Genomic DNA, 12,479 nt, shown 5'->3' on the forward strand with positions numbered 1-12,479 from the left:
GTCTCTCTCTCTCTCTCTCTCGCTATTGATTTTTTGCTTTCGGAAATTGGATATGTACTTGTTCTAGTTTTGTAGAAAATGTAATACTGGTTCGAATTTCGATTTTGCAACTATACTTGAAGCTCAAACAGCTTCTTAGACTCTACTAAGTTTAGGTTAGTAATTGGGAATCCGCTGTCTAGGTATTACGGATGTGGTTTATCTAGGGTTTATATGGTGGTGTTTTGATGTACAAAGAGGATTTAGGGTTGTGATGATTATGGTATCTAAAATCTATGGTTGTTATTTGTGTATTGTGACGAGTATATGGAAAATTTGCTCTGCTCGGAACGCAGTTCTTTTTTATTTGCTGAGATGCTGTATTGTTTTTCTTTAGTTTGTTTTGATTGTTGATTGTGGGATGTGTTTTTATGTTTTCAGGTGAACGTTCCGAAGACAAAGAAGACCTACTGCAAGAGCAAGGAGTGCAAGAAGCACACCCTGCACAAAGTCACGCAGTACAAGAAGGGCAAGGACAGCCTTGCTGCCCAGGGGAAGCGTCGTTATGATCGTAAGCAATCAGGTTATGGAGGTCAGACCAAGCCTGTGTTTCACAAGAAGGTAAACATGCTTAAATTTATTGCTGCGTTCTCTGCTTTTTCTGGAACAATGAGTGTCTCTACTGAACTAGATCGATTGGGTGTGTTTCAACAATCTCATGTTATATGTTTCTTAATTTTACCAGGCCAAGACCACCAAGAAGATTGTGTTGAGGCTCCAATGCCAGGGTTGCAAGCATGTGTCGCAGCACCCAATCAAGGTTAGTGTTGTGTTGTGGGTTTCTCCTCTTTGTTTCCATTTGCATCCAACCTATATGCTGGTGTCTGACTGTTGCCACTGGTTTCTGCAGAGGTGCAAGCACTTTGAGATTGGTGGAGACAAGAAGGGCAAGGGAACCTCTCTTTTCTAGACGAACCATTTTGGTTGTATCTCTTGTTTTTGCTTTGTCTATCCTGTTGGAGCTTTAAAGCAAGTATCTTAGATTCGTTGTTGTTAATTTATGCTGAACACCAAAGTTATTGGTGAGACTCGGTTTTTGCTTTCAATCGATATTAGCTTTTTGACTACATCAATCTGTGTTTTTATTTGGAAATTGCTCCTTTGTGTTTGTTTCGGAAATTGATTTATGAACCACCTTTTTCTGCTTCTGCTAAACAAAACAACACTGGCTCCAAGTTATGGAAATGCTGCTAGCTTCACATCACATGCCTTGTAGTTATGGGCCATGGAGTCTTTTTGTGGCATTTAACTCTCCTCATCTTGCTCTCATGGGGTGTCTTAGCTGCAGAATTGATACAAGTTGTGGTCCTATATATTAGATATTTTTCGCAACAAAAAAAATTGTTTCCCTACTTTGAATTGGTATTATGATTGTAGGCTTTTTGTGCCTGTTTCAAAAATTGAGTGATGTTAAACGTTGACTATGCACCCCCAACATGACAAGCATTTTATAGCTGATGGATTAGTTGTGTACTATTCTACAATAGAAAGGAGATTGAAGTACCCGTCAAGTTGAAATTTAGACTTATTATTCTCTAATCTCTGGTCTACACGGCGAGCTCAGCCAGCTTTCTTTTCTTCTAAATCAAGTTACCTTAATCCTATAGACTAGTCGCTGGTATATATTCAAAGTTGTACAAGGGTCTATTTCATGGTTGATTATCGATGTAATATGGAATTGGTTGTAGAAAGAGAGACTAAAGCAAGCAATCAGAGCTATAGATATGCGTATTTATGAATTAAACCACAAAATGATTGTTCCTGAGAGGCAGACCAACTGACCAACTCCCTTCAGCTACTTCTGATTTAATACACCAGGTTCAGTCGTTTTTACACTCTTTTCGTTAAGATACGTTTACCTGTTTGGAATCAGAATAAGACTAAACTTATGAGGTTTTGTGCATTTAATCACAAATGTAGGTATGTGAATGATCCTATTGTCTTTGATTCTTGCGGTTATTAACAAATACAAGTATCTATTCATGTAGTTGAAACTTGAGCTATCAGCTTCAGTGAGACACTATCCGTGTCGTGTGTGTTTGTGACGGTGAGTGAGCTCTCCAGGCTAAGTGATTAGGGCGCTCAATGGTTTACAAGTACATGCCTACAAGAAAGGTCATTTTACATATTCTCTCTTAAAGATTAAACTTGCCTTCTGGACCCTTAAATTGATTAGTACCTACTGGCTTTTAATTAATCAGATTCTGATGTTGCTCTATCATTTTCTTGCGTGGAATCCCACCACCACGTCAATTTCGTTGAAATTGTATTGTTTAGTTCGTTACTCGTTAGTACTAGTTAGTGGTTATATATGTATAAATGGTCCTACATCATGATTTACAGCTCTTATAATCTCTCTTTTGTAAGATTAAGAGACTAACAGGCAATTATTGTCTTTCATATTCTTTACTATATATGATTCCTTTGATGAAAGACAGCAGCATCCAACGCGAAAGATCTCTAAGATGATTTAACTTATTGACACATGTCGGTACAAGTTTTGAATTTCTTCCACATTTACAAAATGGCGCTGTCTTAGTTAATTTCATCACATAAAAGACAGAGAATTGATTCTATTGTTTTCAAGATTACCTTACCTTCATATTGATAATCTACTCACTCGGAATTAGGCTATGTTCCCAGAGTCTCTATCTTAACCTTTCAAAGAAAGAGTAAACAATTTCTTTGCTTGTGAAATAAAGGAGCCAAAACTTTTGATAAAACGAGTTCAAAAAACTAATTAACGGCTAATTTTAATGAAGAAACTACTATAATCTTGGATCCATACATACTGATTCATAATATCATGTGGCTTACCTAAAATTTTTATTTTTTTCCTTTTGGTAGCTAATTAGATGACATAATTGAGTTTGGTAGATATACGGTCTTGATCACAAAATTAAATTATTCCAACTATAATAACTAATAAATTATTTTTCAAAATACATAAATATCTTGTAACGTGGAATTGTCTAAGACAAGGTCCCACCCTAGGGTTTGCTAAAGACACCTCAGCAAGCTATGGTTCCAACGGTAGGATGCGTCGGTGGGTGGCCCTATCTTGTCATTACATCTGACGGCTCACAGTGCATCGTCCCTTTGACCAATTCCAACCATGGTCAGGAAAAGGCTCAACTTGTTCTCGTCTATATTGGATTTAATTGGAAATTTTTAGCATCGTACTGATACGACCAAAACCATAATTTAGCATCCTTCTGATTTGTAAATGGAAAATTTTTAAGAAAAATCTAACAATTTTAGTATTTATCAACAACATGAAGTTGACCTCCTCACCTACCAAAGACGTTCTTATAATTATCTTAGCTAAGTTAGCAATTTTGGACTAATTGACTTAGATTATGGATATATTAGTTTCACTAATCAGGAGCTACTAATTAGCAACTACATTGCTTTTTATAATCTGTAAATATGTTGGTATGAAACATTGCAGCAAATCAGCAATTAGCGCATTTTCTTATATTATAGGAATGAATTTACAGTTCCAAAATCAGTTTAATCTTGATATGGTCAGGTTGGAGAGGACTACATGGGTAATTTAATAAGTTGTAACAAGATCTGTATATTAACCTTGCTTATAATGTGCCCAAGAGTTACAAATAGGTATCTTGACTATCACTTAAACAAATTTTGTTTTTGGTTCTTGCAAGAGTATAAGTGGCTTTTAAGAGTGGACAAAGATGTTGGTAATTGAACCACCTAAAATAGCAAAAAGGCCTTTATTACCTGAAAATTAGGATGAAAAAATAACTTGTCAAGCTAGAAAAATTCAACTGTTCAAGCATCCCAAAGAGGTTATGGCACTTAACTATATGGATCCCATTATTTAAATAAAAGAACAAGTAATTTTCTTAAATTTCTTGTAGGACCTCACAGTACTCTCTATATCATTTTTGTATATTGAAATGCCAAGTGGTGTGACATGCCACCTAGCTAAACAGCTTGTGCCAAGTTGTGTTCTGGGATGTGTATCTCCAATGAATAATTAGGGTCACTATGCTTGTAATAATTAAACAACATTATAAGCTATCTACAACATTAAACATAGGGATTTTGCTATTTTTGGGTCTCAAAAGTGTGCACTCAATTAAGCTCTATTTCATAATTTCATCCCTCCTTCCACCCAAAAATAAAAACAATTTTCATAAATCCCAATTAAAATAAATAAATAAATTTTTTGATAAAAAAAATAATTAAATTCAGTCAAAACTTATTCAATAGGGCCTATTCAATATCCAATGAGTTATTACCATTAAAAGATTAGTCAGGCACTAATTAATTGATAACCATGCTATTGTTACTGATTAGTTTGAAGCAAAAAAAATATATATATTAGCAAAGAAAGATAGAATGCATACTACAAAATAAGGCAAAAATGATAAAGGCAATGGAAGAGTGTAAAAGAAAAAGACACAAAATGAAGGGAATCCAACAACACAAGCCATTGCTTAAATAATTGCACACATTACCTTAACTAAGATATCAAAACTCATCACCTCAAGTCTTGAAGTTCATAAAAAGAAAAATTATTATAACCACTAAAAAAGAATGGGAAAAATAAAAGCAAAAAGAATAAAAGCAGCAGACTTTAAAAAGAAAAAGAAAAGAAAAGAAAAATATAGGAATGGCTGTTGACTAGCAGAACTAGCATCCACCAGGTCACACCAGTTCTCACTCCCTCTGTGAACAGCTAGGGTTTCTTTCTTCCTTTTCGCTCGCTCTGCTTTGTCATTTCTTCCTTATTTAGTCCCTACTGTGTCTACTCTGTATTTACCTCACAGCCTGTACTCACCCTCTCTCTCTCTCTCTCTCTCTCTCTCTAGGAAACCAGTAGAGAGAGAACACCCACCAAAAGGGCCAAAAAGCAAAAAGCAAAGAGCAAATGCAGGTCCCCAAACACCCACACTAGTACTTGTACTACCACCACCACTCCTCTCTTCTCCCTCCTCACTTTCCCAAACCAACACAACAAAAATGGATGAGCTTTGAAACCCAAACCCAACTCACTTCAACTCCCGTTCCCCCAGTTCTGGTCTTTTTTCCACCAAAAGATGGATTCCCATTCCCAAAGACAGACCCTTTTTCCGGTCTTCTTTCTCACCATACTAGTCTTGCTCCCACTAGTAACTCCAGATCTGACCTCCGACCGCGCAGCCCTCCTCGCTCTCCGCTCCGCCGTCGGCGGCAGAACCCTCCTCTGGGACGTGACCAAGCCCAGCCCATGCTCCTGGGCCGGAGTCAACTGCGACGACAACCGCGTCAGTGTGCTCCGTCTCCCTGGTGTGGCTCTCCACGGCACCATTCCCACTGGCATTTTCGGAAACTTGACTGCTCTCCGCACTCTCAGTCTCCGTCTCAATGCTCTCACCGGCCCTCTCCCCTCAGATCTCTCCGCCTGCGTTACTCTTCGTAACCTCTACCTGCAAGGGAACTTGTTCTCCGGCGAAATCCCTGAGTTTCTGTACAGCTTGCATGACTTGGTCCGGCTCAACTTGGCCTCCAACAACTTCTCCGGCGAGATCTCACCCGCATTCAACAACCTCACCCGGTTAAGAACACTCTACCTCGAGAACAACAACCTTCATGGGTCTATTCCGGCGTTGGACCTCCCCAAGCTCCAGCAGTTCAACGTTTCGAACAACTTGCTGAACGGGTCTATTCCGGTGAAGCTACGTTCTTACAAATCGAGCTCGTTTCTGGGGAATTCTTTGTGTGGAGGGCCTCTCGGTGTTTGTCCTGGTGAGGTTGAAAATGGGGACATCAACTTGGACGGTAGTAAGAAGAATAGCAAGCTCTCCGGTGGCGCTATCGCCGGTATTGTTATCGGATCTGTGATTGGTTTCCTTGTCATCCTGGCGATTTTGTTCCTTCTGTGCCGAAAGAAGAGCAGCAAGAAGACCAGCTCGGTCGACATTGCCAGGACGGTGAAGCACCCGGAAGTGGAGATTCCGGGAGAGAAGCTGCCGGAGTCGGAGACCGGAGGTGGTTATGGAAATGGGTACTCGGTGGGGGCGGCGGCCGCGGCGGCGATGGTGGGGAATGGGAAGAGTGAAGCTAGTGGTGGTGGTGGTGGAGCTAAGAAGTTGGTGTTTTTCGGAAATGGGCCGAGGGTGTTTGATCTGGAGGACTTGTTGAGAGCCTCGGCGGAGGTTTTGGGGAAGGGGACGTTTGGGACGGCGTACAAGGCGGTTTTGGAGGCCGGGACGGTGGTGGCAGTGAAGAGGCTTAAGGATGTGACCATTACGGAGAAGGAGTTTAAGGAAAAGATTGAATCTGTGGGAGCTATGGATCATGAGAGTTTGGTTCCTTTGAGAGCTTATTATTTCAGCAGAGATGAGAAGCTTCTTGTCTATGATTACATGCCCATGGGAAGCTTATCTGCGCTTTTGCATGGTGAGTTTTTCTGCTTCTCTTTATTGGATTTACATATTACTCCGCCTTTTGAGTTCTGTAGTGATTGCTTTATTTCTTTGAGCCTGCATTTCTGATAATGATGGTTATGATTTTGTCAGATACAGCACTCTGTTTGATTACTTGAATTTTTGTCACTTTTTTTCTTAAAATTTGCAAGGAAAGTTTGTAATTATTATCATGATTCATCTCCTCAAACGCTAGCCAAGTTTGAAAGAACCGATCTTTACTTAAAACTATTCAAAATCAATTATAGCAGCACTTATGTTCTTTATTTCAGTATTATTAACACTTTGGTTTGTAAAGATCCAATAGTTTTGTTGTCTGTGACTCTGTACAGGCTGATGTATTTGAAGTGCTCTGATTTCAAAACCTACAGTTCTTAACTAATGGGTCAAATTCATTCCATTTTGAGTCTTTTCCCCGTGTAAAATCTTGAACCTCCAACTTTTCATCTATGGCTGTGATAGATACATAGTTTCAAACCCCATTATACAACTCAAATGAACTGCATCTTTACCATTGTCTTGTCTTCTGTTTACATTACAGGAAACAAAGGAGCAGGAAGAACTCCACTGAATTGGGAAATCAGGTCAGGCATTGCCCTTGGAGCTGCGCGTGGAATTGAATACCTACACTCTCAAGGCCCCAATGTCTCTCACGGGAACATAAAGTCCTCTAACATCCTGCTCACAAAATCCTATGAAGGTCGGGTTTCTGATTTTGGCTTAGCACACCTTGTTGGACCCTCCTCCACTCCCAACAGAGTTGCTGGCTACCGAGCACCAGAGGTGACTGATCCTCGTAAGGTTTCACAGAAGGCCGATGTTTACAGCTTCGGGGTACTGCTCTTGGAGCTACTCACAGGGAAGCCCCCAACCCATGCTCTCTTGAATGAGGAAGGAGTTGACCTACCAAGGTGGGTTCAGTCCATTGTTAAAGAAGAGTGGACTTCTGAGGTTTTCGATCTTGAGCTTCTGAGGTACCAGAACGTCGAGGAGGAGATGGTTCAGCTATTGCAACTTGCGATAGATTGTTCAGAACAGTATCCTGATAAACGCCCTTCAATATCTGAAGTGACAAGGCGCATTGAGGAGCTACGCCGTTCTACATTGCGAGAAGATCAGCCGGATGCTGTCCATGATATTGACGATGGGTCTTCGCGATGAGTTGATATGTGCCCCTCCCAACGACCATTTTCTTTCATTGATTTGTAGTACAATATCTGCTTTCTTGTGCCCATACTTTTGCTTGTTAAGTTTCTTGCTCTTCTTGCATGTTAAATTCTGGGTCTCATCTTACCTTCATTAGGAGCCAACTATTATTTTTTTTACCCCTTTCTTTTATCTGTCAATGTACTAGTTTTTACATTTTGATTGATACACTTTTGGGGTGGATATTTGTTCCATTAGTTGTTGGTGGATGATGGTTGCTGTAATTATTACTTCACCTTTGCCTTTATTGGTTACACAACTACTGAGCTATTGAAATTGAGATGTTTTCAGTTTGCCTCATATGTTAGTTGTGAAGTCTATTCATCATGTGAGTGCCCTCACCTAGCTTTGTTGCAAAACAACATATACACAATTCAAGTATGCATCAAACTTTGGTGAGAATTTATGATTGAAGCAAAGATCAAATGTTGTTCATTGATAACACTTCCAACATCCAACTTGAAAGCAAAGCTTAAATATCATATGAAAGAATCATACTTGCAAGTCAAAATCACAAAACTGCAGATGAGTCGCTGACTCTGCATGGGTATCTGATAGAAGATGCCCCTACCCAGAATTCAAAATTTGAGTTCGAGTTCAGTGATGATGATGAAGAAGAAAGCTTTTCTATCGTGGACCAAACTGGATATGGAAAAGTGAGCAGACAGTGTGATGCACTGAGAGTGGTCCTAGAATTATGGTTTAAGTTTGTTGGTATCCAAAGCCTCTGGGATTTAAAATTAGGAAGAAAAGAAAGAAAACGATAAGAATACAAATTTGGAGCTTCTCTTTTCCAATATGGGATCGTTTTTGTCATCTGGTTCTGTCATAACCTGCCGTTATTATGTAAAATCGAAATGCTTCTGGAGTGGAAAGGGATGGATACAAAATATTTGCGTGATTGCATGATACACATTTGGTTATTTGGACACCATGCACATGCGACTTGAGAGCAGTTTCATGATGGAACTCGACCATGTTTAATTTAATCTATAATTCTCGTGGCAAACATAGTGAAACGAATGATTCTTAATACCAAAACATCTGACTATGGAATTGGGCATCTAGAAATCAAAATCATAACTTTTTCAAATCATATATGTTTAGCTACTAAAGCAATCTAAGATTTGGTTTCTACTCAAAATTGTGAACTATAAGTCTATAACACATGGTTTGATAAAAAAAATCGCAAATTTCTTAACATAATTTTCTCACTCCCGGACACAAGTCTCTTCCACTAGTTTTTAAATTCAGAAAACAATAAAGTTTAAGAAACAATATTCTCTTTAAATGTCGGTATTATTAACTTGTAAAAGCAACTCTAACGACTTTATAATTATTTATACACTATAGGGAAGCAACTGATCCCCCCATACTTCAGGTAGGAGAGGGCTATATTAGGGCCAAGACTATAATTTAGCCCTAAAAAATATTATTTTTTTATTCATAAACTACTAAACCATCTCTAGTAAGGAGGGCCAAATTTTAGCCCTTTCTAATATTTTATGGTTTCATATTATATTTTAACATAGTTGTCACTTTTACTTCAAATAATAAACTTTTGAGACAAAATTAAATATTTTGCATTGTTTGTGAATATATTAACACAATAAGATATCAATCATTTATTGCATATTTAATTAATTACATAGCATTGATTTTGAGTCTGGAGAATTTACCCGTTGTAATGGGATGAGAATGAAATTATCTAATAGAAAGTTGATATTTGTAATAATTTAGGTCATCATCAATCAACCCACATGCAAATTATAGTTTTTTAATCTAATTTGGGACCACAGTTTGCTTTGGCTATTTCCAAATTTGTTGTTGGAGACTAAAATAAGGCCAAAATTTAAGATTTGACCCTATAGCCTCTATTACTGGAGATGGCCTCAACTCCAACAAGTTCATATTTTACACCAAAATCTCCATACTGGAGAATGCTGTAAATTTAGAAAATTTTGTTTTCTCTTCTCTTGATATCTCTATTTTAATGATAGTTACAGCGAATTTGTTGGAGCATGATAGGCTTAATTTTTACCTTAAAATAGAGAATAATCAAATTCAGGGAGTTGTTACTTGTTAGAGTTACACTAAAAGGGTTTCCAGAAGAAGTAGTGTTAACCTGTTTCGACGCCTCCAAACATTCCAAATCATGCAAATCCTATAACTTGACACCTTTTGAATTACATCTTGCATTTGATACATTTTACACCAGGTTGAGTTACTGAAAAAGAAAAATCTGAGTAAAGATTTTCAGCAATGGACCATCAAATAGATCACATCAACGTCCTCAAAGGCACCGAAAACAGGACTCAAACGGTATGTTAAGACCCCAGTACGTGGACATGTTACCTAATTCAGTAGTTTTAGCATTATATCCAAACTCGGAATCTCAGATTGCTCAACTGCACATTATATATAAAATAAAAGGAAACCCATAATTTCTTTGATCATATATACAAAGTACAAACAACACAGAGGTGCTTAGGCCCCAAAAATGCCCCTCCGAATCAAATGTAATGACAAAACCCCAATCCCAGCTTTTACCGAGTAGGGAGCAGGCTAGGCTATGCACTGCGATTCGAAGATGGATCATCCTTAAAACCCTTGGAAAGCAGATCATAGTTGATTGATGCAAGCTGCGAGAGATTCTAGAGCAACAATCACACACAACAAGTAAGATAGCTTACCAAAAAAGAAATAAGAAAAAATAAGCAAAGGAAGTAACAAGAAAGATATCAATCCACCCTTACAAGAAAATACCTTAAATGAAAAATTACTGAAAGAGTAATTGATAGACGAGCCAGACTCAAACTCAGCAAGGCCTCCACACTCATCAACCTAAAAATACATTTCCCACAGATAATGTCATGTCAGTTCTGCAGAGTGCAGACCATATGACCTACGGAAAAATTATCAAAATCTCATTTTGTAGTATGTAGCACTGATTTCTAGGATTAACATACCACTTCATCATGACGGTTGCTCAAACCACTGCTGCCACTTAAGCTATCAGCATCACTGGAATCGTCCAGATCGCTAGCTGGATAAACATGCTCATCTGAAGGATTCCATGAGTAACGGCTGGTGAAGTAACTGGTGTCCATTGCACTATCTGAAGATGGAACAAACGCAGCCTGGAAGAACAAAGATCATAACAAAGTGGTGTCAATCAAACTGTATGGTATAAAAATCTGCATCTGTGTTTAAGATTTATGAATCTGCTATATCAAACCTTCTGCCTGGCAAGGGTATCCCAGTTGATATCCTTAAAGAATGGATGCTGCTTTACCTATATCATGATTCAGTTCTATCAGCTTATGTATGAGGGTTTTGAAAACATGTACTGTAAAACTAATGAATATAATTTTAACCAAAACTAACAAAAGAACCACAATTACCTCTGACGCTCCTCTGGCTCCAAGTCTCTGATTAGGATCTTCTGTCAATAACCTAAAAACCAGTTGTGCCAGCATTAGTAAACAAAAAATCTAAATTTATAAGTACATAATCACACTTTCAAATGTCATTTGGTAAGTGATTTATTTCCCTTTAATAAGAAGATAATCAAATCACATAAGAATAAAATTATATCTGCCCCGCAGAGGTGTTCCATGTTTCATAATTAGTTTGGTGAGTTTTAGGGGCAAAACAGGCTTTCTATGTGATTATTTTTCAATCAGTCGACATTTATTTGGAACTCAGTCAAACCTTAACATGAATTCGCAAACCTACATATGCTGTCTTTCGATACTTCCCAAACTTGATAAGGAATCATTGTCTTAAGTTTTAAAAGTTAATATCAGTATCTTATAACTGGAATAAAAACCGGTTGATCAAACAAATTGCCTAATTGTCAGTCTTAGTTCTAGAGATGCTAACATCAAATTAAACATGTACACACTGAAGCAATAACAAAAGATAAAAAGATCTCATATGTTTCCCTTACTGATCAATAAGATCTGCTGCTTCAGGACTCAATTCTTCAGGTACCCGAGGCCAAGGTATATTTCGGTTGAGTATATTATCAAAAATTGTCTTCAAGCAAACAATAAAGAACGAGTTAAACAACAGCCAAAGTCGGAGATCAACCAAACTGTAAAAGTAATTTATGTTTTATTCAGAACAAACATTAATCCATGCAATATAACATATTTTAGAAGCAATGTACTAACCTGAGGATGTTCTGCATTGAAGGGTGGAATGCCAACAATCAATTCAAACAAAATGACCCCAACAGACCACCAATCTGCAGTTGCAGCTGCAGAACATAGAACAGAAACACATTGTTACGATCAAGATATTACAAATTAACTGATCAACCGATGAAAATACAAGAGTATTCTGGATGTTTGCCCTTAGAAACATGCACATAATACGTGGATGCATACTTGATATAATCCAACTACAATGCAATACCTCCAACTTCATAAGATTGCCAGGTAAAAAATGAAGAGGCTTTTTTTTTTTTTGAAAAAAAATAAAAATAAAGATAATTGTAGCACCTTAAACTAAGAAAAGGCTATACGAACCATGTCCTGTTCCTAACAGTATCTCTGGCGCCAAATAGTCTGGTGTACCCACAGCTGACCGTTTCTTTCGCCTTTCTCGCTGATGCTCAGACATAGATTGTTCGGATTCATCCTCCCCAAGTAGGGATGTCTCGCTAACCGCTGGACCAGATAAATCATCAGTGCTGTTGATGAGACCAACCTTTGAAAGCCCGAAGTCTGTCAACTGCTCAGTAGAATACAAAGGTACAAAGTTAGGAAGGGACAAAGGGGGAGAGAGAGA

General features: G+C 38.1%; 3 protein-coding genes across 3 annotated transcripts in view; 2 read left to right on the top strand and 1 right to left on the bottom strand.

The window, feature by feature from the left end:
• Nucleotides 1-1,111, top strand: part of LOC101302556 (60S ribosomal protein L44-like) — a 1,241-nt gene extending 130 nt beyond the window's left edge. The window contains exons 2-4 of the mRNA XM_004299465.1: nucleotides 421-600; nucleotides 725-799; nucleotides 890-1,111. Coding sequence (XP_004299513.1) covers nucleotides 421-600; nucleotides 725-799; nucleotides 890-949 — 315 coding nt within the window. The 3' untranslated portion in view covers nucleotides 950-1,111. The remainder of the gene's footprint in view (nucleotides 1-420; nucleotides 601-724; nucleotides 800-889) is intronic.
• Nucleotides 1,112-4,844: 3,733 nt separating this feature from the next.
• LOC101302837 (probable inactive receptor kinase At1g48480-like) lies at nucleotides 4,845-7,933 on the top strand. Its single transcript, XM_004299466.1, has 2 exons — nucleotides 4,845-6,450; nucleotides 7,018-7,933. Exons 1-2 carry the CDS (start codon nucleotides 5,109-5,111, stop codon nucleotides 7,635-7,637), a joined length of 1,962 nt encoding a protein of 653 aa, XP_004299514.1. The 5' UTR covers nucleotides 4,845-5,108; the 3' UTR covers nucleotides 7,638-7,933.
• A 2,193-nt stretch (nucleotides 7,934-10,126) lies between these two features.
• The window catches only part of LOC101303125, an 8,162-nt gene continuing 5,809 nt past the window's right edge, over nucleotides 10,127-12,479 (bottom strand). The window contains exons 10-17 of the mRNA XM_004299467.1: nucleotides 12,218-12,422; nucleotides 11,861-11,946; nucleotides 11,635-11,723; nucleotides 11,087-11,138; nucleotides 10,921-10,977; nucleotides 10,652-10,822; nucleotides 10,449-10,526; nucleotides 10,127-10,336 (exon numbers count right to left, since the gene is read on the bottom strand). Coding sequence (XP_004299515.1) covers nucleotides 10,253-10,336; nucleotides 10,449-10,526; nucleotides 10,652-10,822; nucleotides 10,921-10,977; nucleotides 11,087-11,138; nucleotides 11,635-11,723; nucleotides 11,861-11,946; nucleotides 12,218-12,422 — 822 coding nt within the window. The 3' untranslated portion in view covers nucleotides 10,127-10,252. The remainder of the gene's footprint in view (nucleotides 10,337-10,448; nucleotides 10,527-10,651; nucleotides 10,823-10,920; nucleotides 10,978-11,086; nucleotides 11,139-11,634; nucleotides 11,724-11,860; nucleotides 11,947-12,217; nucleotides 12,423-12,479) is intronic.

This window comes from Fragaria vesca, linkage group LG5 (genome assembly GCF_000184155.1).
Source record: "Fragaria vesca subsp. vesca linkage group LG5, FraVesHawaii_1.0, whole genome shotgun sequence".
Taxonomy (NCBI): domain Eukaryota; kingdom Viridiplantae; phylum Streptophyta; class Magnoliopsida; order Rosales; family Rosaceae; genus Fragaria; species Fragaria vesca.